The 26,924-nt window shown below is 42.9% G+C and overlaps 1 protein-coding gene across 5 annotated transcripts in view; it reads left to right on the forward strand.

Moving 5' to 3' along the window:
* Positions 1-26,924, forward strand: part of FCHSD2 (FCH and double SH3 domains 2) — a 252,994-nt gene that overhangs the window by 33,345 nt on the left and 192,725 nt on the right. For all 5 annotated transcript variants that reach the window (XM_039546283.1, XM_039546268.1, XM_039546293.1 and 2 more), the window contains exon 3: positions 11,443-11,488. In XM_039546283.1, coding sequence (XP_039402217.1) covers positions 11,443-11,488 — 46 coding nt within the window. The remainder of the gene's footprint in view (positions 1-11,442; positions 11,489-26,924) is intronic.

The following is a 26,924-nucleotide window of genomic DNA, read 5'->3' on the forward strand; positions in this document are numbered from 1 at the left end:
CATGCAAGGCACTGCATTTAGCCGTATGGAATGGAAATCTGTCAGCCTCATGAAGATTTATATCTGCCTCTGGAAATTTCCTTTACATGCATCTGACGAAGTGAGTATTCACCCACGAAAGCTTATGCTCCAATACATCTGTTAGTCTTTAAGGTGCCACAGGACTCTTTGTTGCTTTTTACAGATCCAGACTAACATGGCTACCCCTCTGATAGTTATCAGTGGTTCACAGTCAAGCTGGAAGGGCATATTGAGTGGGGTACTGCAGGATTCAGTTCTGGGTCTGGTTCTGTTCAATATCTTCATCAGTGATTTAGATAATGGGATAGAGAGTACACTAGGAAGGAGTACTGCGGATAGGGATCTGGGGGTCATAGTGGATCACAAGATAAATATGAGTCAACAGTGTAACACAGTTGCAAAAAATCAAACATCATTCTGGGGTGTATTAGCAGGAGTGTTGTAAGCAAGACACAAGAAGTAATTCTTCCTTTCTATTCCATGCTGATTAGACCTCAACTGGAGTATTGTGTCCAGTTGTGGGCACCACGTTTTAGGAAAGATGTGGACAAACTGGAGAGTCCAGTGAAGATTAACAAAAATGATTAAAGATCTAGAAAACATGACATATGAGGGAAGATGGAAAAAATTGGGTTTATTTTGTCTGGAGAAGAGAAGATTGAGGGGACACACATGAGTTTTCAAATACATAAAAGGTTATTACAAGAAGGAGTGAGAAAAATTGTTCTCCTTAAACTCTGATGATAGGACAAAAAGCAATGGGCTTAAATTGCAGCATGGACAGTTTAAATTGGATATTAGGAAAAACTGTCAGGGTGGTTAAGCACTGGAATAAATTGCCTAGGGAGGTTTTGAAATCTCCATAATTGGAGATTTTTAAGAGCAGATTAGACAAACACCTGTCAGGGTTGTTCTTGATAATATTTAGTCCTGCCCCGAGTGCAGGGGACTAGATTAGATGACTTCTTGAGGTCTGTTCCAGTCCTGTGATTCTATGATTAAGCTAAGATGCATCATGGAAAATGAAACTGAGTTCTGATCACTTGTGACCTTTAAAGTTCTTATGTTGTTGTTGTTTTTGCAAGAGCATTTGTGTTTTAGTGAGGGACAACTTAGTAAGGGCATTCTGGCTTTCATATGTATCTTTCATTTCCCTTTATGTTGTGTGCATGACCAGGTTTTGAAAAATTTACCAGATGTGTAATCAGAGGAGTAATCCAACTATCCAGTGGGTTGTACTCTGTTAAAAACCCAGGCCCCTCATGACTTTGAGTTGGTGTAATTGGAGAATGTTGGAATTTCTTCCGGGTGCTATCCTGCACCCTGTTTGGGGGCTCCATCTTTCGTATCTTCTGATTATTAGGTGTCTAGTAATTTTGAAGCTTCATCCCTCTCTAGCTTCTGGAATAGAGGAACTTTCTGCCCTTTGGGGCATCCTGGTTGTTGAATGTGGGAAGGATCTCTGCTCCATTAGCCTTCCTCCAGAATCTTCAGGCTGCTGCAAGGAGGAAGGGTCTGTGTTACTTCACTCCTGTGTTCCTCAGCCTGCATGCAGGACATGGGAAGTTCTCTTCCCCCCCGCCCCCCCCTCCTGCTTGCTAGCGGGAAGACTGCAAGTAGGTTTTTCAAGCCCTATTGATGACATTTGTAACATATAGTACGCTTTTCTGTCCCTGTGCCAATAATTAGACATATAGCCATACAGAAACATTAAATTAATATCTGTAAATTTAATGCATCTTTTTAATAATAGCTTATTTAATGTGGAGTTGGACTGATGGGTAATGAAACAATGGGAAACTTGAAGTGTAGCCACACTAAATGTAAATGCCCATTCTCTAGCGTCATAAGACTAGAGCATCCTTGCAAAATTCTGCTTAAATGTTTGTCCCAAATGGGTTTTTTGATGCACAAGTACTTATTCTTGATCAGTATCATGGTCACGGTGGGCAAATGGATCTTGTGCCTGTTCCCATAAATTTAGTTTTGCAAGATTAAAATAAGAGGAAATGTGACATAAAGTTGCTGCTGCTGTTGCTACTTCCCTTGAATTTTTCTGGGCGTGCTTTTATATTTCAGTTGGTTGCTCAGCTGGTTCCTTTTGACATGTTTGTTAGGGACTGGTCTGTTTGTTGCTTTTTTGCATTGTTTTCTTGCAGTAATCTTCTAAAACCTTACACCAGAACAGTACTGTATTGAATTTCAGTTACCCTTGCTTTATATTTCAACATAAGTAGCAGCAGGGATCATTTGTGAATTTGTGACTGAGAGGTAATGAAAATAGGATGTGCAAGCAGATGTGCCAAGTTTAATTACAGTTAACCTTCATGATCTGCCGAACAACACCAAAAGAGTCGTCTCTGAATAGTTTTAATGCTTCAAGTCGAGTCTCCAGTTTCCCTGAAATTACTTTTTTAAAAACTCTCTTCTCTCCCTGTTTACCTATCTCTGCTTTGTCTACCACTTGTGGAAAATAATTCTGACCGAAATGTTCCTGCTGCATAATCTTTCCTCAAATAGGGGTCCAATCCAATACCCATGCAAATCATTGGTAGTCTTTTAATTGACTTTAGTGGGCTGTGGAGCAGGCTGCAGGTTTAGGAGAGTGAAAATGACATTGGCCTCATTCTTTTGCCTCTACTACAATGCAGGACAATGTCAAACTGGTGAGGTAAGAATCCCAGGAAACAGAGAGAAAAGAGACTTTCAAGGGTAATCTGAGCAGTGGTGGATCATGCTCTTTCTACCCATCAACCCCTTGGATCCAGGGGAAGACATTTTTCTTTTCTCCCATCAGATGATAGTGTTGGAAGTACTGCTGCTCCATGCCCTGATGTTCTGGTGAGCTCCAACTGCTTCAGTGCTTGGCCTGCTGCATGTGCTGTTTCTTGCTAGTTCCAGCATTTGTGGGGTGTCTCAGATAATATCCAAAAATGCCAGGTGTGTTTTGTGAAATGCTTAATACACTTGTGTTTAAAAGATAATCAGTGTTAATAAAATTACACATTGCCCTTCTAGTGCCTCCATAATTGCACAACACAAGTTATATCACGTTCAGTAATTGCTGAAAAAATAGTATAAATTGCAGGAATTTATACTGTTCTACGTGAAAAGATTTTCCCTGAGTTCTGTAGATAAAGCAGGTTCTCACAATACCCTGCAGGAAACCACAAACTACAGAAACAAGACCAGAAGGACCGCGTTATTTTGTTGCCTACTGTATTGGAGATATTTAATCATAGGTTGTTTTTTACTGTGTAACTCTGGAAATTCTTGTTTTATGTTAATTTTTAAATACTTTATATACATTTGAAGGACTATTCTGTTTAATATTTAGCAATTTATACATATGTAACTTCCAAAATTGATTTTAATAGAACATTTTGTTACTTAAAAAGAAACAAAATATTAAACACTTTAAAGCCAGCAAATTAATAAATTGGCTTAATAAACAACCTTAAAATCTTGTTATACCTGTGATTTACTTAGCAACTCTCTTATAGCTTGGCTTTTGCATTCTTTCAAGAGGAGATGTAGGCATAGCATAAATGAACAAGTTTCATGTGAGGTGGTAAACCGGCCAGAAAAGGAATAACTCTGCAAACTGAGTATAATCTACCTGGTGAGGGAATGGAAAGAGCAGGCCTTTCTCCTCACTTACATCCTCCTGTTAGTTGCTTTACTTGTTGTAACCTCTAACCCTTTCCGTCTTGTCAGTGTTGAAGGCCTGGTCTACACTATAAAGTTTTGCTTATATAGCTGGGTCAGCTAAGAGTGTGGGGGAAAAAATCACACCCCCTACAGATATAGATGTGCTGGCAAAAACCCTAGATGCTGACGATGTGTTGGCTTCTGCCTGCTTCTGCAGCATCTACACTAGGGGGCTCTGCCAGCATAACTGTGCTGACAGCTATATTGACTAAGGGTACGTTTACACTTACCGGGACGGTCGACGCGGCGAGTTCGACTGCTCGTAGTTCGAACTATCGCATCTGATCTAGACGCGATAGTTCAAACCCCGGAAGCGCTAGTTCGAACTCCGGTACTCCACCGCGGCAGGAGGAGTTGCCGGAGTCGACCTTGGAGCCGCGGAGTTCGCTTCCGCGGCGTCTGGACGGTAAGTAAGTCGAACTAGGGTAGTTCGAATTCAGCTACGTTATTCACGTAGCTGAATTCGCGTACCCTAGTTCGACCCCCGAGCTTAGTGTAGACCAGGGCTTAGGTGCTGTAGTGTAGATGTGAATTAAGCTGTATTTGTTTAGCACACTCGCTGAATGCTAATTTAGTGAAAGTTATACTACTTTGCTAGTTAAGATGCATCTGTTTTCTACCAGCATAGGTCCTGATCCTACAAACGCTTTCACAGGCCTTAATTTCCACATGTAGCTTATACCATTGCTTAGCTCACTTCTGAATTTGTCCAAGACTTCCATGGGAGATGCAGTCACTTATAACAGATATAAATTTGTCTGTGTATTTTAACACAGGTTTATATGTGAAGGAGCTTGACCACATATTTACTATGTATGTGCTTAGACATATTTGTACTTCCTTCATGAAACATTACCAGTGTAGTTGAGATCAACGCTTATAGTATAACTATTTCAGCTTTTTTTTCACTATGCAATCTGTTTGTGAAGAAACACATCCTCATTTATTATGTGATCAGGTGACATCAGTTACAGTATTCCTTAACTGTCTGTTATGATACAGCCTAATCATTTAAAAACGTGAACAATTCCATGTTTATTGTGGATCTAGAGCCTTAAAAATGTAATGTATTAGATTGTAGCACTAAAGGAGGTTCACTGGCTTGACTGATACTCTGGTAATACTGTTGCAACAATATAATTCTAGAGCCATGTTTTGAATGTTTTCCTTCCATCTTTCTTGTCTGGGAAGCAAGGGCTCTGGAGACACTTCTTGACACAACATTCTCCACTGATCCAGCTCCTTGCTTAATACTCTTCATCTGATCTGCAACAAAAATTTAAAAATAAATCTTAATACAGCATAGCAGCCATTACTTTAAATTAATGTCTGATGTGAGGAACTTGAAATACACAACAGCTGTCTTCACATTTCTGGAACTTGACTTTCAGTTGGCAGGTGGTACTCAAATTTGGTAAATAAAACCATAGGTCTAGTAGTATTGCAAGAGAAGAGTATAGTTATTGTTGTAGCTTTATTACCCTTGAGGTGGATTACATTATTAAAAAATATCAAAAGAAAAAAAATAGATGTTTATTTTACTATTGAGGAGATATTATTTAAATGTTATGAGGGAGACAAAATAATGTATATAATAATGAGGTAATGTAGAATAGAGTAGAAACAACTCTCCCTCCTTCTCAGATATTTTTGTACTGTGGTTTTTATCTTTATAAATAAGGAAATTAAAAATGTCAGTAGGCACATGAGAAGTTTATAAGGATAGGTGTGTGCAAGGTGAAACCTAGAAGGAAAGGAGTACATTTTGGAGGGTGGGTGGGGAGGACAGCAGTAATTTCCCTCTCCCCTGTTGTTTTCCCCAAGTACAAATCACTCACTTTTTTTTTTGGTGGAAGTGTAGCAGCTCTTTATGTATCCATTGGAGAGTGTGCACAGATTTATACCTGTGTTAACTTTGCAATGCTGCAGGCTTTGGTTTTGGGGGAAGAATAATCTTAGGGCTCTTAATGTTTAAGTGGTAGTTCATTTGTTTTAATTATTACTGTAATAGATTGATTTTTAGGTGGATTTTAGGTGCCAGTGCTACAGTCACTGCTGTCAAACATTCACTGTTACTTAATTGGTGTCAGTAAATTAGATTAATATATAATATTTCACTTTTTGTTTCTCGTAATGATAGTTATTAATATCATTTTGCTCTGAAAATGAATATGAGGCAGTTACTAAAGTTAAGTTAAATAGACTAAAATAAAATGCAGGAAGAGTTGTTTCAACTTTCCAAGTATTGCTAATCCCAAGCATTCAAAAATCATGAGTCAGATCTCAAAGTATGAGACTAACTTAAAAATCATGGGAATTATAAAAGAATAAATGTTGAGTTCTTTTATTTAATTTGAAATCTTCAAAAATCAAAAGGCAGTTTTCATAGTTTTCTTCTTAACCATGAAGGCTTGAAACTTCTTTTTTAAAAAGTGAAAGCTGAGATTTTTACACAATAACATAATTCCATCAGTTGGGGCAAATATCAAACTCGCAATAAAATACCAAGTGTTCACAACTCTGATACATAGCTCCCATGTATCTACTGAATTCAGCTGTGCTAATAATCTTGTTATTTTATGTTCAGGAATTTTGAATGTATTAATTTATACTAGGTTTATTTCTGACAAATGTAGGGCCTCATCTTGAAATAGGTACTCGTGTGTGTGTTTGCTTCTGTGTATAATCCTATTAACGTTTATGGGACTACTGTCAGAAGTAAGCATACTTCAAGAGTTGCTGTTTGTAAAACAAGAGTTAAGCTTTATTTGAAAAGTCTATATTGCAGATAGGAATCACTGTCTAGAAATAAGTAATTGAAAGAAAAATTTTAAAATATGCTCTCAACTCTAACCTACTTTCTTTCCTTTGTAACAATTACTTGATAAATGCATAAACAGAGCAGGGGGAAAGGGACTGTTTGCTCTCGGCCTCCATTGAAGACGACCCCCACATGCCGGGTTGCAATGCCACTCATTGAGATTTGGCCCAGCAGCCCTGCTGTCACAATTGAGGGGCTGCTGATCCAAAAACCAGGTGGCTCTGCCACGTGGGGTGAGTGCAGTGTGGGCTTGTGCTCTGGTATATGCCCTCTCCAGTTGCCTCTCAGGGTTAATTTTTTTGGAAGATTGTGGGGAGGAGGGGGAGTGAAGTACTTTAATTTCAGATTTTACCCTGGGCCCCACAAAAACCTCTGTTTAGCTCTATGCATAAAAATAGTAATTGTAAATGCATCTCCTTTTGTTTAAAACTACACAATACATTTATCTTTTTGCAGGGGAACTAACTTGTTTTCTTTCAAGATTTTTCTCACAATGTTGAAATAGGTTTTATTAATATAATATTAAATAGTCTCTTGTAGAATGTAAGTGCACATAAACTTCCATCTTGAATAGAGGCTAGGTTAAAAATAAAACTCTTGACATTATACAAGTGTATACATGGAAATTGTCAGGTTTGTCAAGGTAGGAAGACATCAAATACTTTGTCAGTCAGTCTGCTTTGTTTCCTAGCAGAAGTTCTTTGTTCTTGAAAAATTTGAGAATACCATCTTTAAAGAACAATCTCTGATACTTACTCTTTTCCCACTAACTCTACTGAAACGCAAAACAAACCCAAAAATATAATCACTCTGTAAATTGAACTCTGGTATAAAATCTGTTTATACTTAAGTGAATTAAATATTTTAGAATAATAGAATCATAGAAAGGTAGGGCTTGAATAAAATCTAAAATTGCTTTTAGATGTTCCTTGCATATGTCTGTTACTGTACAACCCTTTTTCCTCATCTAACTAGAGATTACAACCATTTCATTTGAAAACAAGCTTCAGTGTTTCTATCAGTGTATAACTCAAATTCAGTCCAAAAATACTAAATTACTTTTGTACTAAATTCCACACCAGTAGGTTTAAGGTTAGAATGCACTATAGTGCATATACTCTTTTTTACATCTAGATCTGACTGTAAATTTTCAAATGAGGCTGCCTGAGTAGAAACTAGTAATGGTGTATTTTTGTTCTTGCTTTTTAAATTTACACCCTATATTTATGAAGGCTTAAAAACAGTAGCTTGTTTCCCACTACCTCCTAAATGTTTATAAATTTCAGCAGTTCGTGTAACAGGGCTATTGAAGTCAGTGACACTTCTCTAAGAAACAAATCATTTTGGAAGAATATTGCATCTTTAGTAGGGCCGTCAAGCGATTAAAAAAATGAATCGCAATTAATCGTGGTGTTAAACAGTAATAAAATACCATTTATATAAATATTTTTTGATATTTCCACATTTTCAAATATATTGATTTCAATTACAGCACCGAATACAAAGTGTACAGTGCTCACTTTATATTTATTTTTGACTACAAATATTTGCACAGTAAAAAACAAAAATAGTATTTTTCAGTTCACCTCAGACAAGTACTGTAGTGCAATCTCTTTATCATGAAAGTTGAATGTACAAATGTAGAATTATGTACAAAAATACCCTGCATTTACAAATAAAACAGTGTAAAACTTTAGAGCCTACAAGTCCACTCAGTCCTACTTCTTGTTCAGACAGTTGCCCATAAAAACAAGTTTGGTTACAATTTGCAGGAGATAATGCTTTCTGCTTGTTGTTTACAATGTCACCTGAAAGTGAGAACAGGAATTCACATGGCACTGTCGTAACTGACATCACAAGATATTTACATGCCAGGTGCACTAAAGATTCATATGTCCCTTCATGCTTCAACCACTATTCCAGAGGACGTGCACCATGCTGATGATGGGTTTTGCTCCATAACGATCGAAAGCAGTGCGGACTGACGCATGTTCATTTCCATCATCTGAGTCAGATGCCGCCAGAAGAAGGTTCATTTTCTTTTTTGGTGATTCAGGTTCTGTGTTTCCACATCGGAGTGTTGCTCTTTTAAGACTTCTGAAAGCATGCTCCACATCTCATCCCTCTGAGATTTTGGACGGCACTTCAGATTCTTAAATCTTGGGTGCAGTGCTATAGCTATTTTTAGAAATCTCACATTGGTACCTTCTTTGCATTTTGTCAAATCTGCTGTGAAAGTGTTCTTAAAATAACATGTTCTGGGTCATCATCTGAGGCTGCTATCACATGAAATATATGGCAAAATACAGGTAAAACAGAACAGGAGACATATAATTCTCCCCCAAGGAGTTCAGTCACAAATTTAATTAATGCATTATTTTTTTAACAAGCATCATCAGCATAGAAGCATGTCCTCTGAAATGGTGGCCAAAGCATGAAGGGGCATACGAATGTTTAGCATATCTGGCACATAAATACCTTGCAAACACCTGTTTTCACTTTCTGGTAATGTAAATAAGAAGTGGGCAGCATTATCTCCCGTAAATCTAAACAAACTTGTTTCTCTTAGCAAACGGCTGAACAAGAAGTAGAACTGAGTGGACTTGTAGGGTCTAAAGTTTTACATTGTTTTGTTTTTGAGTGCAGGTATGTAACAAAAAAACTACATTGGTAATTTACACTTTCACAATAGAGATTGCACTACAGTACTTGTCTGAGGTGAACTGAAAAATACTATTTCTTTTGTTTATCATTTTTACAGTGCAAATATTTGTAATGAAAATAATATAAAGTGAGCACTTTACAGTTTGTATTCTGTTGTAAGTGAAATCAATATATTTGAAAATGTAGAAAAACATCCAAAAATATTTAATACATTTCAATTGGTTTACTATTGTTTAACAGTGCAATTAATTTTAAAATGACAATTTTTTTGAGTTAATCACATGAGTTAACTGTGATTAATCGACAGCCTTAATTTTTCAATATGTTTGCTATCATAGTTGGAAGTTTGGGCTTTGATAAGAAAACTACTGAAGTATGTTGGTCCAATGTCACCTATAACAATACTTTACATGTACTATGTAGCATCTTTCTTCCAGAAGGATCCTAAACAACTTTATAAACAATATGCAGGGATGATTTCACCTGGGTCTGAAATGGAGTCAAATATATGCAGCTGAAACTGCCAGGGAAATTTAGGTAGACAGGATGTGGTAACCAGCGTTGGAATATGGCCAGGCCCTCAGAGCTAATAAAATCCTTACTCTTGAAAAGAGTTACATGGAATCTTTAATGACTACAATTGGCCAGGACTTCTGTTTTACATCTTATCTGAAATATGGAACCTCTAACAGTTTGCTCTGTGGGCTTAATAGAGGGCTGGGCAGGAATAGAATGCACCATTGGTGCTTATTTTGTTTTTACATTCAAATATGAACTTGATAGGATGTTATTACAGGATACAGTAGATGCTTATTAGTAGAAATATGTCGGTGCTCTTTTGCTATGTTGCTCCTAACCGGCTTTGCTGTTATGGGGAGTGTCAATAACTCACAGTAGGAAAAGTGTTCCCAGGGGAAATGTTGCTCGTAAGACGCTGTTGCTCTTACAAGGTGTTGCTGCAAACAAGTGTCTACTGTATTTACATTAATTTCTAGCTTGTCTCCCCTCCATACTTATTGTTCAATCTGTTTAAATAGAATTAAAGTAAAATGTTTTGTGTTAATCTTAGCAGAAAAATGTGGTTTTAAATATCTGGAAATGCAGACCAAGGAATATCCTATTGCTTGAGTGTAAAAAGAAAATGACTTAAACTATCAGAGCACTACTAGGAATCTTGATACATCTGGAGAGTTCTGAATCTGAGGAGGGTTAACAGTGGTTCAACCGTTCTTCCTTTTCTTTGTGCTCCTGTAGTTTGGTTCTCCTAGTGCTACAGAGTAGAGAAACCTACTGTATTTAGAAGGAAAAGGGGTAGCATAATCCGTTTTTATTCTACAGCAAGATTGTTTCAGACTTGGATCTTATAATTCAGAAGTATATTGAAAGCTTTGCAAATCCCATTTTTGCCAGAACACGATTAAATAAAGTCACAGTGCCAAATTCTGCTGATATATTGGTGTAAACTTGGCACAACACATTTGAAGTGTTTATAATTACTCCAGATTTATACTGACACCCAAAGAGCAGAATTTGGCTCACGATGCCTTGGTGTAAACCATGGGATAATATATCGAGCTTGTGTTGAAATATACTGAGTCTTCTGTTCTTTTGTTGTTTTGCCCATCTCTAAAATCAGTAATACTTGGCATTCACTTACACTGAGGACTAGCCTCAGTTCAATAGGCTGTGGCAAGCAATTGGTGTAGCTGTACCACTACTGACCCCTAAGTGTAGAAAGGTGCATAGGGATTTAAACCAGTTCAGCTAAGTGGGTCCACGCTGATGTAGCTACACCGATTGCTAAATCAGGACATTCCTGAGTGAAGACAATGCATGAAAGTAAGATGAGTCCTGCATCTGAAACAATTAGCCTAGTATGTTCAGATGCAGTCAGGGAGAGATGACTTTCCAAAAAAAAAAAGTTTAGATGCATGAAGGCCAAATGTTTTTATCTGATAAACCAGTGTAAAGCTGAAGAGACTTTAATGAAGTAACTGGAGCTTGAGGGAAGGAGCTCTTAATCTATGATGTCCACATGCAAGTGGTTGCTAGGCAGTTAATGCACAATTATCAAACAGTTCGGCTCTTCTTTTGCGCTTCTCTTGGCTATAAAGGCTGCCTGATGGTGCATTTGAACTGAAGTTACATAAAACCCCTTTTTAATTATTGCATTGCTGGTATATGGCTGTGTGTGTTAATGGACTTCCCCCCCCTGTTTTTTGTAGGACATTCAGTCAGAAGAAAGCTGCAATTGAGAGAGAATATGCACAGGTAAGTCCTAGGATAAATTTTCCTTTATTGTCTAAGCCATTCTTCTCCATATGTAAGGATACATTAACTGATTAGGAAATCTCCTGCAACGTTATTTTGCATTTTACATTGGCTGTCTTCTGTGCGTCAAGAAATACAAAATATCTCTCTCATAATTTGGATTCGATATTCCTGGCTGTGCTCAACAATCTCTATTCTCTATTCTGCTCTGAAGCCTGACTTGGGAAAGATCTAGGGAGGAATTATTGGTCTTGGAAGTGGTCCACAGCAACTTTTTTCAACTGTTTCCTGGGGTCACAGTGGCAGCCATGTAATTAGTGGAATCAAATTGGTTAGAGGAAAAAGTCATTGTAGCAGCATCTTCGCATATTTGCCTTAAATATAGCCTTGTTTAGAACCTACTTCCCCTTGGTCGGAAATAGACCAAACCTAGTGAACTTCAGCACATTCTACAAGGCCCATCTATTTACCCATGCTTTTGTTGAAGGAGAGGCGTGGTAAGGACTGGGATGGGTATTGATTTAGTGGATTTTGATTCTCCCTCTTGTCAGATTCCTTCTGGTTTGGGGACAATGAGCATCTGCTGGTTTAATTTGTGACTTCTTAATTTATGGCAAAAGTTCTTAGAGCCTAGGTTGGCCTCTTTAAAATGTTATAAATCTAAAACAAAAAAAGAATAAAGAAACGTTGAAGAGAGGGACTTGTTATATTTCTATGTAGAGTGAATTTTGTAAATCATAGCAGCGGCTAATTTGTCAAGACTTTAAAATTTTACCACACACATTTTATTCATGGTGAAATCCTGCATACACATTCTCAGCCTGGAACTAAATTGAAATGAAACCTCTTTTATTTAAAAAATGTTGTGTTTAGGTCAGTCTTTTGCTGTATATTCTAACAATATCTGTGTGCATATCCACAAACTGAAAACTAATGCAATAGATCTAGATTGTATCAAAAGTCAATAGATGACTGATGCTATCTGAGTATTCTTTGATATATTAGACTTTACATTACTGTGTCATTGATCACTTTGTCAGTTACACTAAAGTAACAACTTTTGAATAGCAGGATCAATATATTTGTTTTAAGGCTTAGTTTTTTTTAACTAATGCTCTAGGCCCAGGTTTTTAAAGCTATTTTAAAGCCTAAGTCTCCTTTTCAAAAGGGATTTAGTTATTTAGGAGTCTAAATTCCATTGACAGTCAAAAACGAGATTTAGACTCTGTGGGAATGCACCCCTGTATTCAGACCTTACATCGTAATAATCTTTGTGCAAAATATGCCTTGGGAGGCATCATTTGAAAACTAATAACTCACTGGTGAATAATATCATGATGAAATGCGTGTAGCAACATTATATGTAAAGTTATGAATTCCCCATTAATAGTGTTGGTAGCACATGTTCAAACCCATGTAGCCCTGATTAGTCAGGACTGGTCAAGCAGGTCTTAAACAAAGGAATGTGTGTGTACCTCAATTTACATATAAGTACACCTCTACCCCGATATAACGTGACCCGATATAATGTGGGTTCGCATACAACACGATAAAGCTCTGACATGCTGCTCTGAGCAGCCTGTTAAGGGTGCCGGGCCAGGCCGGGGCCGAGGGGCTCCATAAGGTCAGAGGGTCTTGGGGGTGGTCAAGGGCTCCCCTCCTAGGGTCTGGGGGGCAGGAGCTGTGGGAGAGCACTTTTGGGGGCCCTGCATTCCCAAAGTGGCCTGGGGGATTAGCGGGGGGCTGGGAGCAGTCTGCTCTGCTTCTCTCGCCCCAGCCCCAGCCGTGTCGCTTTGGGGAGGGAAGGGATCCCCCCACGCACTCACCAGCAGCGGCGGAAGCAGAGCAGCCCAGCCCCAGCCCGCTCCGGTCCACTCCACCAGCTCCCAGGCGCAGCGCTCCGCTTCCCGCTGCAGGTGAGTACAGGAGGTGTCCTTTCCCCAACCTCCCCGCACTCACCTGTGGCGGGAAGTGGAGCGCTGTGGCTGGGAGGTGGCAGAGTGGAGCTGGCTGGGGCCGTGTCACTCTGCTTCCCTCCACTGGTGAGTGCGGAGGGCGTCCTTTCCCCAACCTCCCCGCACTCACCGGCGGTGGGAAGCGGAGCAGCCTAGCCCCAGCCAGCTTCACTCCACCAGCTCCCAGACGTGGCACTCCACTTCCCGCCGCAGGTGAGTGCAGGACCTTTTCCCCAGCCGCCCCCCAGTGACACGGTTGGGGCCGGGGCAAGGAAAATGGAGCAGGCTGGGGCCGCGTCGCTTCACTTCCCGCCACAGGTGAGTGCAGGTGGGCATCCTTTTCCCAACCTCCTCGCACTCGCTGGCGGCGGGAAACGGAGCGCTGCGGCTGGGATCTGGCAGACTGGGGCCGGGCTGCCCTGCTTTCTGCCGCTGCCGGTGACTGCCTGTCAGGGGGTGGGGTGTATTGGGGTGGGAGCAGTCAGGGGACAGGGGGGTTGTGTAGGGGGTGCGGTCCTGGGGGTGATTAGAGATGGGGGTCTCTGGCGGGGGCGGTCAGGGAACAATGAACGGGGGGGGGGGGGCAAAGCAAGTTTGATATAACGCGGTGAGATTTTTTTGTCTCCCAAGGACTGCATTGTATCGGGGTAGAGGTGTAGTAAACTGGCTCCTTGAAACAGTAAGAGGGAGACAAGATAAATCTGCATTTTAGCAAACAACAGCATGAAACCTCTTTCACGATGAGACCTCATGTCTCCATCCTCACAGGTGGAAGGAACTTTATCTAGGGGTAACCCACAGGAAAATACATGTTAAAGGGTGACTGAACTATAAAAATGAGGGGCAAGCTGTCTCTCCCTCTCCATTTCTCTCTCCTTCACCTAAGACGACAAAAGAATCAGTCTATGGACTTTGGGAACAGATCCTGACCTGAAACTTGGTCAGCAGTGTTGCTGGGAACCTGTGGGGTAAGAATGTCACCTTGAACCAAGTCTAATTTCAGTTTTATAAAGCGTTTTATGTTTATTTCTCTTGTAACCATTTCTGACTTTAATGCCTTGTACTCACTTAAAACCTGTCTCCTTGTAGTTGAATAAACTTGTTTTATTCTTTAAATAAAACCAATCCAGAGTTTTGAATTGTTTGGGTAACTCAGTTTAAGATATTGATCACCTCAGAGGGACAACTGACTTAATATATCTGGACTGTCCAGGAGAGGGCTGGACAGTGTAGAACACATGTTCAGGACTGGAAGTATGTTTGGGGTCACCCTGCAAGTAGTAACCAAACGCTGCTGGAAGCCAAAGTGTGGCTGGTGTTTGCTGACAGGCTGCTGGGGTCAGAGTTGCTGGACCAGGGCTGTAGCTATACACAGACAGTCGAGTGACCTACATTCTGTTTGTGAACATAAGAACATAAGAGAGGCCGTACCGGGTCAGACCAAAGGTCCATCTAGCCCAGTATCTGTCTACCGACAGTGGCCAATGCCAGGTGCCCCTGAGGGAGTGAACCTAACAGGCAATGATCAAGTGATCTCTCTCCTGCCATCCATCTCCATCCTCTGACGAACAGAGGCTAGGGACACCATTCTTACCCATCCTGGCTAATAGCCATTTATGGACTTATCCAGTCCTCTTTTAAACATTGTTATAGTCCTAGCCTTCACAACCTCCTCAGGTAAGGAGTTCCACAAGTTGACTGTGCGCTGCGTGAAGAAGAACTTCCTTTTATTTGTTTTAAACCTGCTGCCTATTAATTTCATTTGGTGACCCCTAGTTCTTGTATTATGGGAATAAGTAAATAACTTTTCCTTATCCACTTTCTCAACATCACTCATGATTTTATATACCTCTATCATGTCCCCCCTTAGTCTTCTCTTTTCCAAACTGAAGAGTCCTAGCCTCTTTCATCTTTCCTCATATGGGACCCTCTCTAAACCCCTAATCATTTTAGTTGCTCTTTTCTGAACCTTTTCTAGTGCTAGAATATCTTTTTTGAGGTGAGGAGACCACATCTGTACACAGTATTCGAGATGTGGGCGTACCATGGATTTATATAAGGGCAATAATATATTCTCAGTCTTATTCTCTATCCCCTTTTTAATGATTCCTAGCATCCTGTTTGCTTTTTTGACCGCCTCTGCACACTGCGTGGACATCTTCAGAGAACTATCCACGATAACTCCAAGATCTTTTTCCTGACTCGTTGTAGCTCATTGTGGTCAGCCCAGGTGGGACCTACAGCAGCAAAGCATTGTGAGGGACCCAAAGTTGCAGGGAAGGGGTGACACAAGACTTCACTGGTCTGGATTGCACCCCGGAATGTCATAGACTCCTAAATCAATTACAATGCTGAGTGCAGCAATGCCTAAACACCTGTAAAAATCTAGGCCTTTGTGCCTAAGAGATGCAGAGCGTCTGAGCTAAGATCTTAATATATTTCTCTGCATTATCTAAACACAGTGAGTTATGTGTTTTTGTCCTCGTGAAAATTTGTAGCATTCATTCTATATGGGGTAAAGTCTTAATGAAGTTAGGAAAATGAACAATTGCATTCTTGGAGTTCTGGAGCTATAACACCTGAGGTTTTCAGACTGTTTAGTAAAAAATGCAAATTTCCAGCAATGCAGCTGGCATCATTGATTTAGTGACTGCCTAATCATATGAATAAAAGTTTTCAGGATTGCATCCTCAGTTTGATGATAGGTGTGTTGTGTGAAAAATTGGATAATTCACATTTAGAGCTCTTCTGCGTGAAATTTTCTGCCAATGCTTCCCAACAATACAAATTGTCACTGAACTAAATATAAACTCTCTCCCACTAATTATAATGCGAGTTTTGTCTTTAAAACAAAGTTTTATAAAAGGAGCTTAGAATTCTCAGTAGCTTATTTTTTAAGCAAAACTTGGAAGGGCTTGTGAACAAGGTGAGTTACTGTGCAGGAAGCCAGGATATGAATCGACATCACATTAGCTCAGCCACACAGTAACATGCCATCTGGACACTACTACAGTGCGTTGAAAGCCCTGGAGGGCAGTGCTTACTGTGCCATAGCAGCGTCCACGTGCGTATGACTGTGTGGCCATGCTGGTGTGCTGTAGATTCATGCCCTGGATTGCCCACAGAAACTTGGTGTGTAGACAAAACCCTACGCTGTTTTAATGTATTTCTTGCAAATAATTTAGTCCAAAATATCCAAATGCCTTTTGATGCTTTAGGGGACTGACTCATGAAAACTCATGGTGATCGGGGGAGGTCCCAGATGACTGGAAAAAGGCTAATGTAGTGCCCATCTTTAAAAAAAGGGAAGGAGGAGGATCCGGGGAACTACAGGCCAGTCAGCCTCTCCTCAGTCCCTGGAAAAATCATGGAGCAGGTCCTCAAGGAATCAATTCGGAAGCACTTAGAAGAGAGGAAAGTGATCAGGAACAGTCAGCATGGATTCACCAAGGGCAAATCATGCCTGACTAACCTAATTGCCTTCTATGAGGAGATAACTGGCTCTGTTGATGAAGGGAAAGCAGTGGATGTGTTATTCCTTGATTTTAGCAAAGCTTTTGATACGGTCTCTCACAGTATTCTTGCCAGCAAGTTAAAGTAGTATGGGCTGGATGAATGAACTATAAGGTGGGTAGAAAGCTGTCTAGATCGTCGGGCTCAACGGGTAGTGATCAGTGGCTCCATGTCTAGTTGGCAGCTGGTATCAAGCGGAGTGCCCCAAGGGTCGATCCTGGGGCCGGTTTTGTTCAATATCTTCATTAATGATCTGGAGGATGGTGTGGATTGCACTCTCAGCAAGTTTGCAGATGACACTAAACTGGGAGGAGTGGTAGATACACTGGAGGGTAGGGATAGGATACGCTGGAGGGTAGGGACCTAAATAAATTAGATGATATATTCTATGATTCTATGCAAGATTAAACTTCGACTTATTTGCCAAGCTAGTCTATAGGAAAGAGTAGGTAAATTTAAAAAAAACAATATTAGCACTCCTCTCGTCACCTTGTCAAAAAGGCCATTTTTGTATTATTTTGAAAAACTCCTGTACGCTGATGTACTGTACTTGTGTGCCAAGTTTCTGCACAATACAACTTTATTTCAGGATGGAACCTATATAGACAGTAGTGTCCTGCTTTTGTTTGTCAGGGGTCTCAAACTCAATTTACCTTAGAGCCAGTGTCAGTCCTCAAATCTTCCAGCAGGCCAATAATGTCACTCATGCTGCCCAGAATCCGCCCCCCACCTACTTAAGGCTCTGGGAGGGAGTTTGGGTGGGGGAGGAGGTAGGGGATTGGGGTTCAGGGTGCAGACTCTGGGAGGGAGTTTGGGTGATGGGTGCAGACTCTGGGCTGGGGGAGGAGGTGGGGGTGCAGGAGGAGGGAGTGGAGTTGCAGGCTCTGGGATGGAGGAGGAGGGAGGGGTGCAGGCTTTGGGAGAGAGTTTGGGGGTGGGAGGGAAGGAAAGAGGGTGCAGGCTCTGGGAAGGAGTTTGGGGGCTGCAAGTGTGTGAGGTGGGGGTGCAGCTCTGGGAGGGGGTCGGGGTGGTGCGGCACTTACCTGGGGCTCCAAGGCAGGGCGGGTGGGGGGGCCTCTGCATGCTGCTGCCCCCAAGCACCACCCCCGTAGTTTCCAATTGGCCACAGGGCTGCTCGGGCGCAGGGGCAGTGTGCAGAGGCATGGCCCCATCCTGTCGTGGGGCCGGCAGCCACGTGGAGCGAGCGCGCAGGAAGCAGCTCAGCCCCGCTGCGCTGCTGGTGGTGGGCGGGGCCCCAGGCTGTTTTAAATTGCAGGGGGGGAGCACCCTGGGGCGGCAGGCAGGGCCACGGGAGAGACCCGGCCCCAAAATTGCTGGAGCCTTGCAGCCCACATTGGGGAGGTTCTTGGGCTGCAGCTGGCTCATGGGTTGGGACTTTGAGACCCCTGGTTTACGTGTTATACCTGTCCTTTTGCTAGGGGGTCTCACGAGAAATTTTTTGTGGCCTCAGTGCGGCCACCAAATCTTGTTGATGGCCGCTCTGACAATTTTTCCTAAAATACTTAATTAACTCTAGGAAAAATAAATATACATGTATATATACATGTTCAAATAATTGTAATTTATTTATGTAATAATAATGTACGGTTGTCGCTATTCTTTACTGGACCTAAACAGAATAGAAACAAATAATGTGCTTTGCATGTTTTTGTCGGTTGTTTCTTTTGCCTTTTTTTCCCACTAAGATTTGCTAGATAGTAAGTCTGTTTATGTGAAAAGTGATATTTGTAGGTTTGTTAACATGACTTTTCCCCTCTCCCCCCCCCCTCCCCCAAATAACTGCCCAGGAGGCCTGTGGCCATACAAAAAGCCCCACGGTGGCCGCATTTGAGAAACACATTTGACTCTAAGCGCAATGGAGCAGGGAATGTCTTAATTACTTGTCTGTATGATGCCTAGCTCAGTGGACTCTTTATTGGTGCTCTCAGAGTTTTATTTCTTTTTATTTGTATTATGGTAATGACTATATGCTCAGTCAGTCCTGTCACTACAACTTTGCGGCATTAAATATTGCAGTACTCTGCTAAACAAAAACATATACATTTAAAAGAACCAAAAGTGTTTACACACATCCATTCCGCTAAAGGATATCTAATGATATTGTTTGGAAGCGACAATGACAATGTTGCAAACTCCCCTGCAGTGAAATCTTGCTGTGCTGGCTATTAGTCATGACTGGTATGCTGGCTGCATGGTACAAAGCTATTCAAATGCCATGTCACTGAATGGAAGTGCAGTCTGGTGAGCAGTTACTTTGGATACTATCCATAGAATATCCACTTTACTAATTCCTCTGAGCATTTAAAAGAAAAAATATTTTACATTGTTGAGATCATAGTTGCATCTGTACTGTACTTTTCATTATTATTTACAATTTATAACTCCAAAGCACAGCTTTTCCCAGAGATTGTGGCATGTGACCCTGCACAGACAGACCTCATTTGTTGTTCAGAATAGCTGCTTATTTTTAATTAGTCTTTAGCCATTATAATTGCAGAGTAAACCTTCAGAATGTGACATTAGTGTAACCAGTTCAATGATATCTGCCTGACTTTGCAGAGAGCCTGAAATAATAGCTTGAGCTGCAAACTACGTCATTTAAATGAGTGCTAATTGAGATGCCAGTTATAATGCTTTAAGTGTCAGAATTATTAACTATTACAAGCATGGAAGAAAGATGAGGAAGTACCATACTATGAAGGTCTACACCAGATGTGGGAGGCACTTGTAATCGAGGATCTTAATTAAATGTAATGTATCTTTATGAATTTTTCTGCCTGAGTGTCGTAAGACCAAATTAATGTTTAGGAGGCAATATGGATACTATTTAACAGTTGTTCCCAAGCTGTGGTCTGCAGAGAGCTGACAGGTCTTATGGAAACATATTGATACCTCTAAAAGCATCTGGAAGCAAGGAAGAGAAGGACACAGTTTAGCTTGTCTCCACTGTGGCCTGTTTGTACATATGAGTGAACATCCCTCAGAGACTGGAGCCACCAGTGAGACTGGTGCTGTGAATGCCAATGGGAGCTGTCAGCCGAAGATAAACCAGCAGCTGCAACTTGGAGAGGAGTGCCCAGAAAAGAGAACCAGGCAGCTAGACAGCCTTTCCAGTATCCCAGAGGGAGAGAAGGACCCAGGTGGTTGGTCGTCATAGCCACAGGAGGAAGAAAAGTAGGTAATTGGATTGTATGGACAGAGGGGAGAAGGAACAAAAGGTAGGGAATTGTGTGCAGGGGGAAGATTGAAGGACCAAGTGCCAGAGAAGCATGTGCAATGTGGGGCAGAGGAATAGACGTGATGGGAGGGAAGATGGAATTTAGAGCAAAACTAGTGTGTTTAACTTTAAAAACATACAAATAAAAAACTTCAAAAACCACTTACTACATTCAAGACATTCAAAAACATAAATATTTTTCCTTTAAAGAACTTTATTAGTTGCCCCAGTAACATTGTGCAGTTGTGTGTGTACATGCGTATCTATATAACTTTCAGCCTTTTGCAGCCAAATACTTATTTGATTTTTGCTATATTGCCTAGTTTCTGGATCTAGAAGACCCAGAAGTTTTCCAGTAATTGAGCTCAAAAAGGAAGTGTCCAAGACATCTATCAGTCTTGGACTAGGAAGAAGTATTTCTAGGAGTAAAACCCAATGGCACTTTTAATGTGGATTTCAGGTTGACTGTTTTTTTTAATTGGATTGTAAATTCTTTGGACAGATGTTAGGAATCAGGAGACTGGATGGTGTGCCCCACTGGCTCCCTAACTTGTCTGACTTGATTTTAAATACCTCAGAACACCCCTGTTAGGTAGGGAAGTATTATCTCTGTTTTGCAGATAGGGAACGCAGGCACAGAAAAACCTGAATGATTTTGGACAGAGCTAGGATGTCTGTGGTGGAGCTGAGAGTGGATCTCAGATCTTTTGAGTTCATTTCCTTAACCACAAGACAAACCTTGGGCATGTAATTTAACCTCTGTTTCATCTGTTAAATGGCAATTCTTACCTTGTTTTGTAAAATGCTTTCAGATATACAGGGCTTTTCATCTGTATAAACATGTATTAGTACAGTGCCCACACTGTCATACCAGAAAGAAACAGGCAAAGGATAACTTAAAAGATTATGAACAATCTGTTTAAAAAATCCTAAAGCTTTCATTTGCAGGGGTAATGTACAAGTTCTAGACCAGGGGTAGGCAACCTATGGCACGGGTGCCGAAGTTGGCACGCAAGCTGATTTTCAGTGGCACTCACACTGCCCGGGTCCTGGCCACCAGTCCAGGGGGCTCTGCATTTTAATTTAATTTTAAATGAAGCTTCTTAAACATTTTAAAAGCCTTATTTCTTCTTCGAGTGCTGTCCCTGTGGGTGCTCCACTCTAGGTGACGGTGCGTCCCGGCGCTGTCGATCGGAGATTTTCGGTAGCAGTGCCTGGTTGGGGCGCACGCACCCAGATGGTATCTCCCGTCTAGTTGGAATCTTCCTGAGTGCGTGCGCCCCATACCCTCCTCAGTTCCTTCTCAACCGTCCTCGGCTGAAGACGGGACTCGGAGCAGTGCTGCCTTCTCTTCCCTGGTATCTATAGGAAACAGTAACAAAGAACATAGAAATAATTATTAATTACTTCCCAGTTGTTTCCCTTCCTTTAGTATAGTTACATAGTTAGTTACTTAGTTTAAAAAAAAAAATCACTTCAGACTTGTCTCTCACTGAGACACTCTCCCCTGCCATTTCTAATTTACAATGCCAGGGGCTTCAGGATTCAAGAGGTGTGTTTTCTGGCAGGACTCCATACCAAGTTTGGATGGGCACTCACATTGTGTGAAGTGCCTCGCGGAAGCCTACATCCCCGCAAAGTGCCTCCACTGTATGAGCCTCGAGTCGAGGGCTCGGCACGACAGAGACCTGCGGCTTGAAATACTTCTCATGGGAAAATCCCCGCAGCCGCTTTTGGAGATGGGGAAAGTTAAACCCACTCCCACATCCTCCCCAGCCAGATCGGAACTGGTGGGGAGCGTTGCTTCACCCTCCCTGGAGCGGAGGCAAGAAGCAGAGCAGTCTCACAGGAGAGACTCTAACAAGAGTGAGGGGTCTCCTGCGAGATCCCTACCCTCTGTGCTGACAGCGCCAAAGGTAGGCGCCTCAGCCCCGGATCATGCCTCAAGAACGGCTCCCACAGACCGTAGAGGCAGAAATTCAACCTCCCGGACACGGCAGGATTCCGCGGCACCATGCGCCTCAGTGCTAAAAACAGCCGTGAAGCCGACTGCTCTCTCTGCTCCGGTGCCGACAAGGACTGCGGCACCGCAAGCCCCAGGGCTAAAAACAGCCGCGAAGCCGGCTGCGCGCTCTGCCCCGGTGCCGACAAGGACGTCGGCACCGCAAGCATCAGGGCTAAAAATAGCCGCAAAGCCGGCTGCGCGCTCTGCCCCGGTGCCGACAAGGACGTCGGCACCGCAAGCATCAGGGCTAAAAATAGCCGCGAAGCCGGCTGCGCGCTCTGCCCCGGTGCTGACAAGGACGTCGGCACCCAACCCTCAGCGCTAAAAATAGCCGCGGAGCCGGCTACGCGCTCTGCCCCGGTGCCGACAAAGCCATCGGCACCGCAAGCCTCAGGGCGGAAGAAAGGAGAGGAAAAAAAAAAAAAGTCGCGGTTCCGACCGCGTGCTCTCCCCCGGTGCCAGGAAGAACGTCGGCACCAAGCCTGCCTTCTGCCCCTGCACCAGCAGCACCTCCAACCCTGAACTGGCTACCTTCACTGAGAGCGAACCTGATCTACAACGCAAACAGAGTTCTCCGCACCTCCCCCCACTGGAGCCTTTTCCACCTCAGGCTAAGGTCCGCAGCCACCAGCCTCAGTTTCCCTACTTCGCTCCCTATAAATGAGGCACTCTTGGAACCAGCTGACGCTCTCTGCAAACTCCAGGTTCTTTATTACCAACCTGCAGAAAAGCCGAACATAGATACTATGTTCCTGCTAAGGACGCTGACTTCCTATTTTCTCACAACTGAACTCTTTCATTATCGATGGAGTCGCACAAAGAACGAAACAGCCACAATATCAGTCCACCCCGCAAGACAAGGACCTTAAACGCAAGGTTTACATATCCTCCACTCTACAATTCTGGATCGCAAACTACCTTGCACTCCTTGCCAGGCATGACTTGGATAACTACAATAAACTTTTGAATTCGCCTCTTACATTCCAGAGGACAGGATAGCGGACTTTAAATCAATTCTGAGCGAGTGCCAATTGATTTCCAGAACAGCCCTACAAGCCTCTTTAGACACGACAGACACAGCAGCCCGTACAACTGCACCGGCTGTGGTTAGGCGCAGATCTTCATGGCTTTCTGCATCTGGCATCCCTAAAGGCCTGCAGAACAAAGTGGAGGACCTCCCCTTTGATAAATATAAACTGTTTTCTTAAAAAAAAAAAAAAAAAAAAAAAAAAAAAACCACCTGATGAACTACTTCATACAATGAAAGATTCTAGAGCGACACTGCGCACCCGGGGCATTCACCCATCTCTTCCCAGGGGTCAACGATACCAACCCTACCTTAAGACTACATACACAACAGTCTTATCGGCCTCAACACAAACCTTACCACGTAAATAGGAATCGCGCTAGACCCCCTAAGTGCAGACAAAATCAAGCTCAAGCAACCACTTCCCATCCATCTGGGAATAAACAACAATTTTAAAAGTTTGGTCCAGGGTCTGTGCGACCACTCCTTGATTCCACAGCCTATTTGCCCATTTCTCCACCGCCTCCAGAGTTTCCAACATGCCTGTCAGCAAATTACACAGGACCGCTGAGTCCTCGAGATAGTTCAGTCCGGTTATTCTAGCCCATTCATATCCTATCTTCCTCCCCTTCCCCATCCCTCTTCAGGGACCCCTCTCATGAGCACCTGCTTCGCGCAGAAGTGGCTTACCTTCTACAGCTAGGCGCAGTGGAGCCTGTGCTGATGCAACATCCAGGGAAAGATTTCTACTCCCATTACTTCCTGACCCAGAAAAAGACTGGGGCTGGAGGCCTATACTAGACTTACGCCAACTGAACAAATTCGCGAGGATACAAAAATTCAAAATGGTCACACTGGGCACATTAATTCCTGCACTGGATCAAGGGGACTGGTTTACAGCCCTCGACCCACAGTACGTCTCTTTTCATATATCAATTCATCCAGCTCTCAGACGCTTTCTAAGCTTCACAATTGGTCATGACCATTTCCAATACAGAGTTCTTCCTTTCGGCCTCTCCACAGCGCCGGGAGTCTTTCCTAAACTCTAGCTGTGCTTGTGGCTCACCTCCACAAACATGGGGTCACGCTGTTCCCCTACCTGGACGATTGCCTCATCAAGGGCAACTCCTATGGCGAGACACTCCAAGCTACTCTTTCACTATCGCCCTCTTTCACAGCCTAGGCCTCCAAATAAACGCCCAAAAATCCACCCTGACACCTACACAACAGATTGAGTTTCTTGGAGCTCATCTCAACTCAATCCAGAGCAGAGCCTTGCTCTCATATCACAGATTCCTCGCTATCACGCAGCTCGAACGCACGCTCTCTATTCATCCAAGGACACAGGCAAAACTCTGCCTACAGCTCCTTGGTCATATGGCAGCCACCACCTTCATAGTCCAGTACGCCAGGCTGCACATGAAATGTCTTCAGGGCTGGCTCAATTCCAATTTCAAACCCAACAGACACCTTAGGGATGCTGTTAACTCCGCCTCCCAATGTTCTAGCTTCCCTACAGTGGTGGACAAGACCAGAGAACCTCTACACTAAGGTTTCCTTCCAGAACTGATCCCCAGCACTCGTGCTCACCACGGACGCTTCCCTAATTGGTTGCGGAGCGCATTTAGGGGGACACAGGGCACAAGGCCAGTGGTCTGCATCAGAGTCGCACCTACACATAAATCTTATTGCTCAGAGCTGTGAGATGAGCGTGCCTTCATTTTCTTCCCCTCATAAAGAACAAATACCTGCGAGTCTTAACAGACAACATAGCATGTATGTACTACATCAACAGACAAGGGGGAGCACGCTCACATTCTCTTTGCATGGAAGCCATCCGCCTATGGAATTGGTGTATATAACGTCAAATACAGATCACCGCTTCCTACCTGCCAGACTGCCACAACACTACTGCCGACGCACTCGGCAGGCCCTTCTCGACGGAACACGAATGGGAACTGCACCCCACAATACTTCAACAGCTCTTTTCCCTCTGAGGCACCCCACCAGTAGACCTCTTTGCCACAATCCAGAACCGAAAATGTCCCCAGTTTTGCTCCAGAGTGGGACTCGGAACTGCATCCCCAGGAGACGCATTCCTCATCCCGTGGAACAGCTCTCTCCTGTACGCCTTCCACCAATCCCTCTGCTACACCGGGTTCTTCGGAAGATTGTGGACCACAAGGATCGGGTCATACTTATTGCCCTGGCTTGGCTGAGACAGACGTGGTATCCCTACCTACTCTGCATGCCCTCCCGTCACCCATGGGCTCTCCCCAACAGGCCAGATCTCCTTTTCCAGAACAATAGACTGGCTCTTTACCCTGAGTTCCTCAAGCTCCACCTCACAGCGTGGTTCCTTCATGGTTCCAAACCCATGAACTAGCCTGTTCTGAGCAGGTCCGCTATGTCTTCCTGCACAGTAGGAAAGACTCCACTCATAAAACCTATCTGCAGAAGTGGAACCGTTTCACCCTCTGGTGCTCACATAATCACTTAGCGCCCAATATGGTGACCCTCCCTATCATTCTAGACTACCTCTTGGAACTAAAACAAGATGGACATTCGCTCAGCTCCACCAAAGTGCATCTGGTGGCACTTACCACCTTCCATGACCTCTTAGCAGGTTATTCACTCTTTACTCACCCAACCATAAAACGGTTTCTCACAGGCCTGCAAAACCTCTACCCTGAAATTCACCCAATATGAATTCATGGAATTCATGGAATCTTAACCTCATTCTACACGCTCTCATGAAACCTCCATTCGAGCCCTTGGCTACCTCCTCTCATCTCCATATGTCCATGAAGGTGGCTTTCTTAGTTGCCATAACATCGGCAAGGAGAGTAGGTGAAATGAGTGCCCTGATGCCCCACTCTCCCTACACAATCTTCTCCAAAGACAAAGTCACTTTGAGATCACATCCTAAATTTCTTCCTAAAGTGGTATCTACCTTCCACCTCAACCAACCTATATACTTACCTACTTTCTATCCCGAACCTCACAAGACTCCATAAGAGGCAACCCTGCATACTCTCGATGTCAGGCGAGCAATTGCCTTTTATTTAGACAGGACTAAACCATTTCACAAGTCTCCACGACTCTTTGTTTCCATTACTGAAAAAAATCAAACGGTATGGCTATCTCTAAACAACGTCTGTCCAAGTGGATCTCTGACTGCATCAGATCCGGTTACCGTGTGAAGAATCTTCAACCGCCCAACAACATTAGAACTCATTCCACTAGAGCCATGTCGGCATCCATTGCTTTCTTACACAACGTTCCCATTCCTGATATCTGCAAAGCGGCTACATGATCATCTGAACGCACGTTTGCAAAACACTATGCTCTAATGCAAGACACCACAGCAGACACAATAGTAGGTCATACAGTACTATCTTCAGTACTCTCTGCCGTATCTCCAAAGTCCCACCAACCGTAGTGGGTACTGCTACACATTCACCTAGAGTGGAGCACCCACAGGGACAGCACTCGAAGAAGAAGAGAAAGTTACTCACCTTGCAGTAACTGAGGTTCTTCGAGATGTGTGTCCCTGTGGGTGCTCCACTCCCCGCCCTCCTCCCCTCTACTTTGGAGTACTGAGATGACTCTCCACGGTAGAGAAGGAACTGAGGAGGGTGTGGGGCGCATGCACTCAGGAAGATTCCAACTAGACGGGAGATACCATCTGGGTGCGT

Source organism: Mauremys reevesii, linkage group 1 (assembly GCF_016161935.1).
Source record: "Mauremys reevesii isolate NIE-2019 linkage group 1, ASM1616193v1, whole genome shotgun sequence".
NCBI classification, from domain to species: Eukaryota; Metazoa; Chordata; order Testudines; family Geoemydidae; genus Mauremys; species Mauremys reevesii.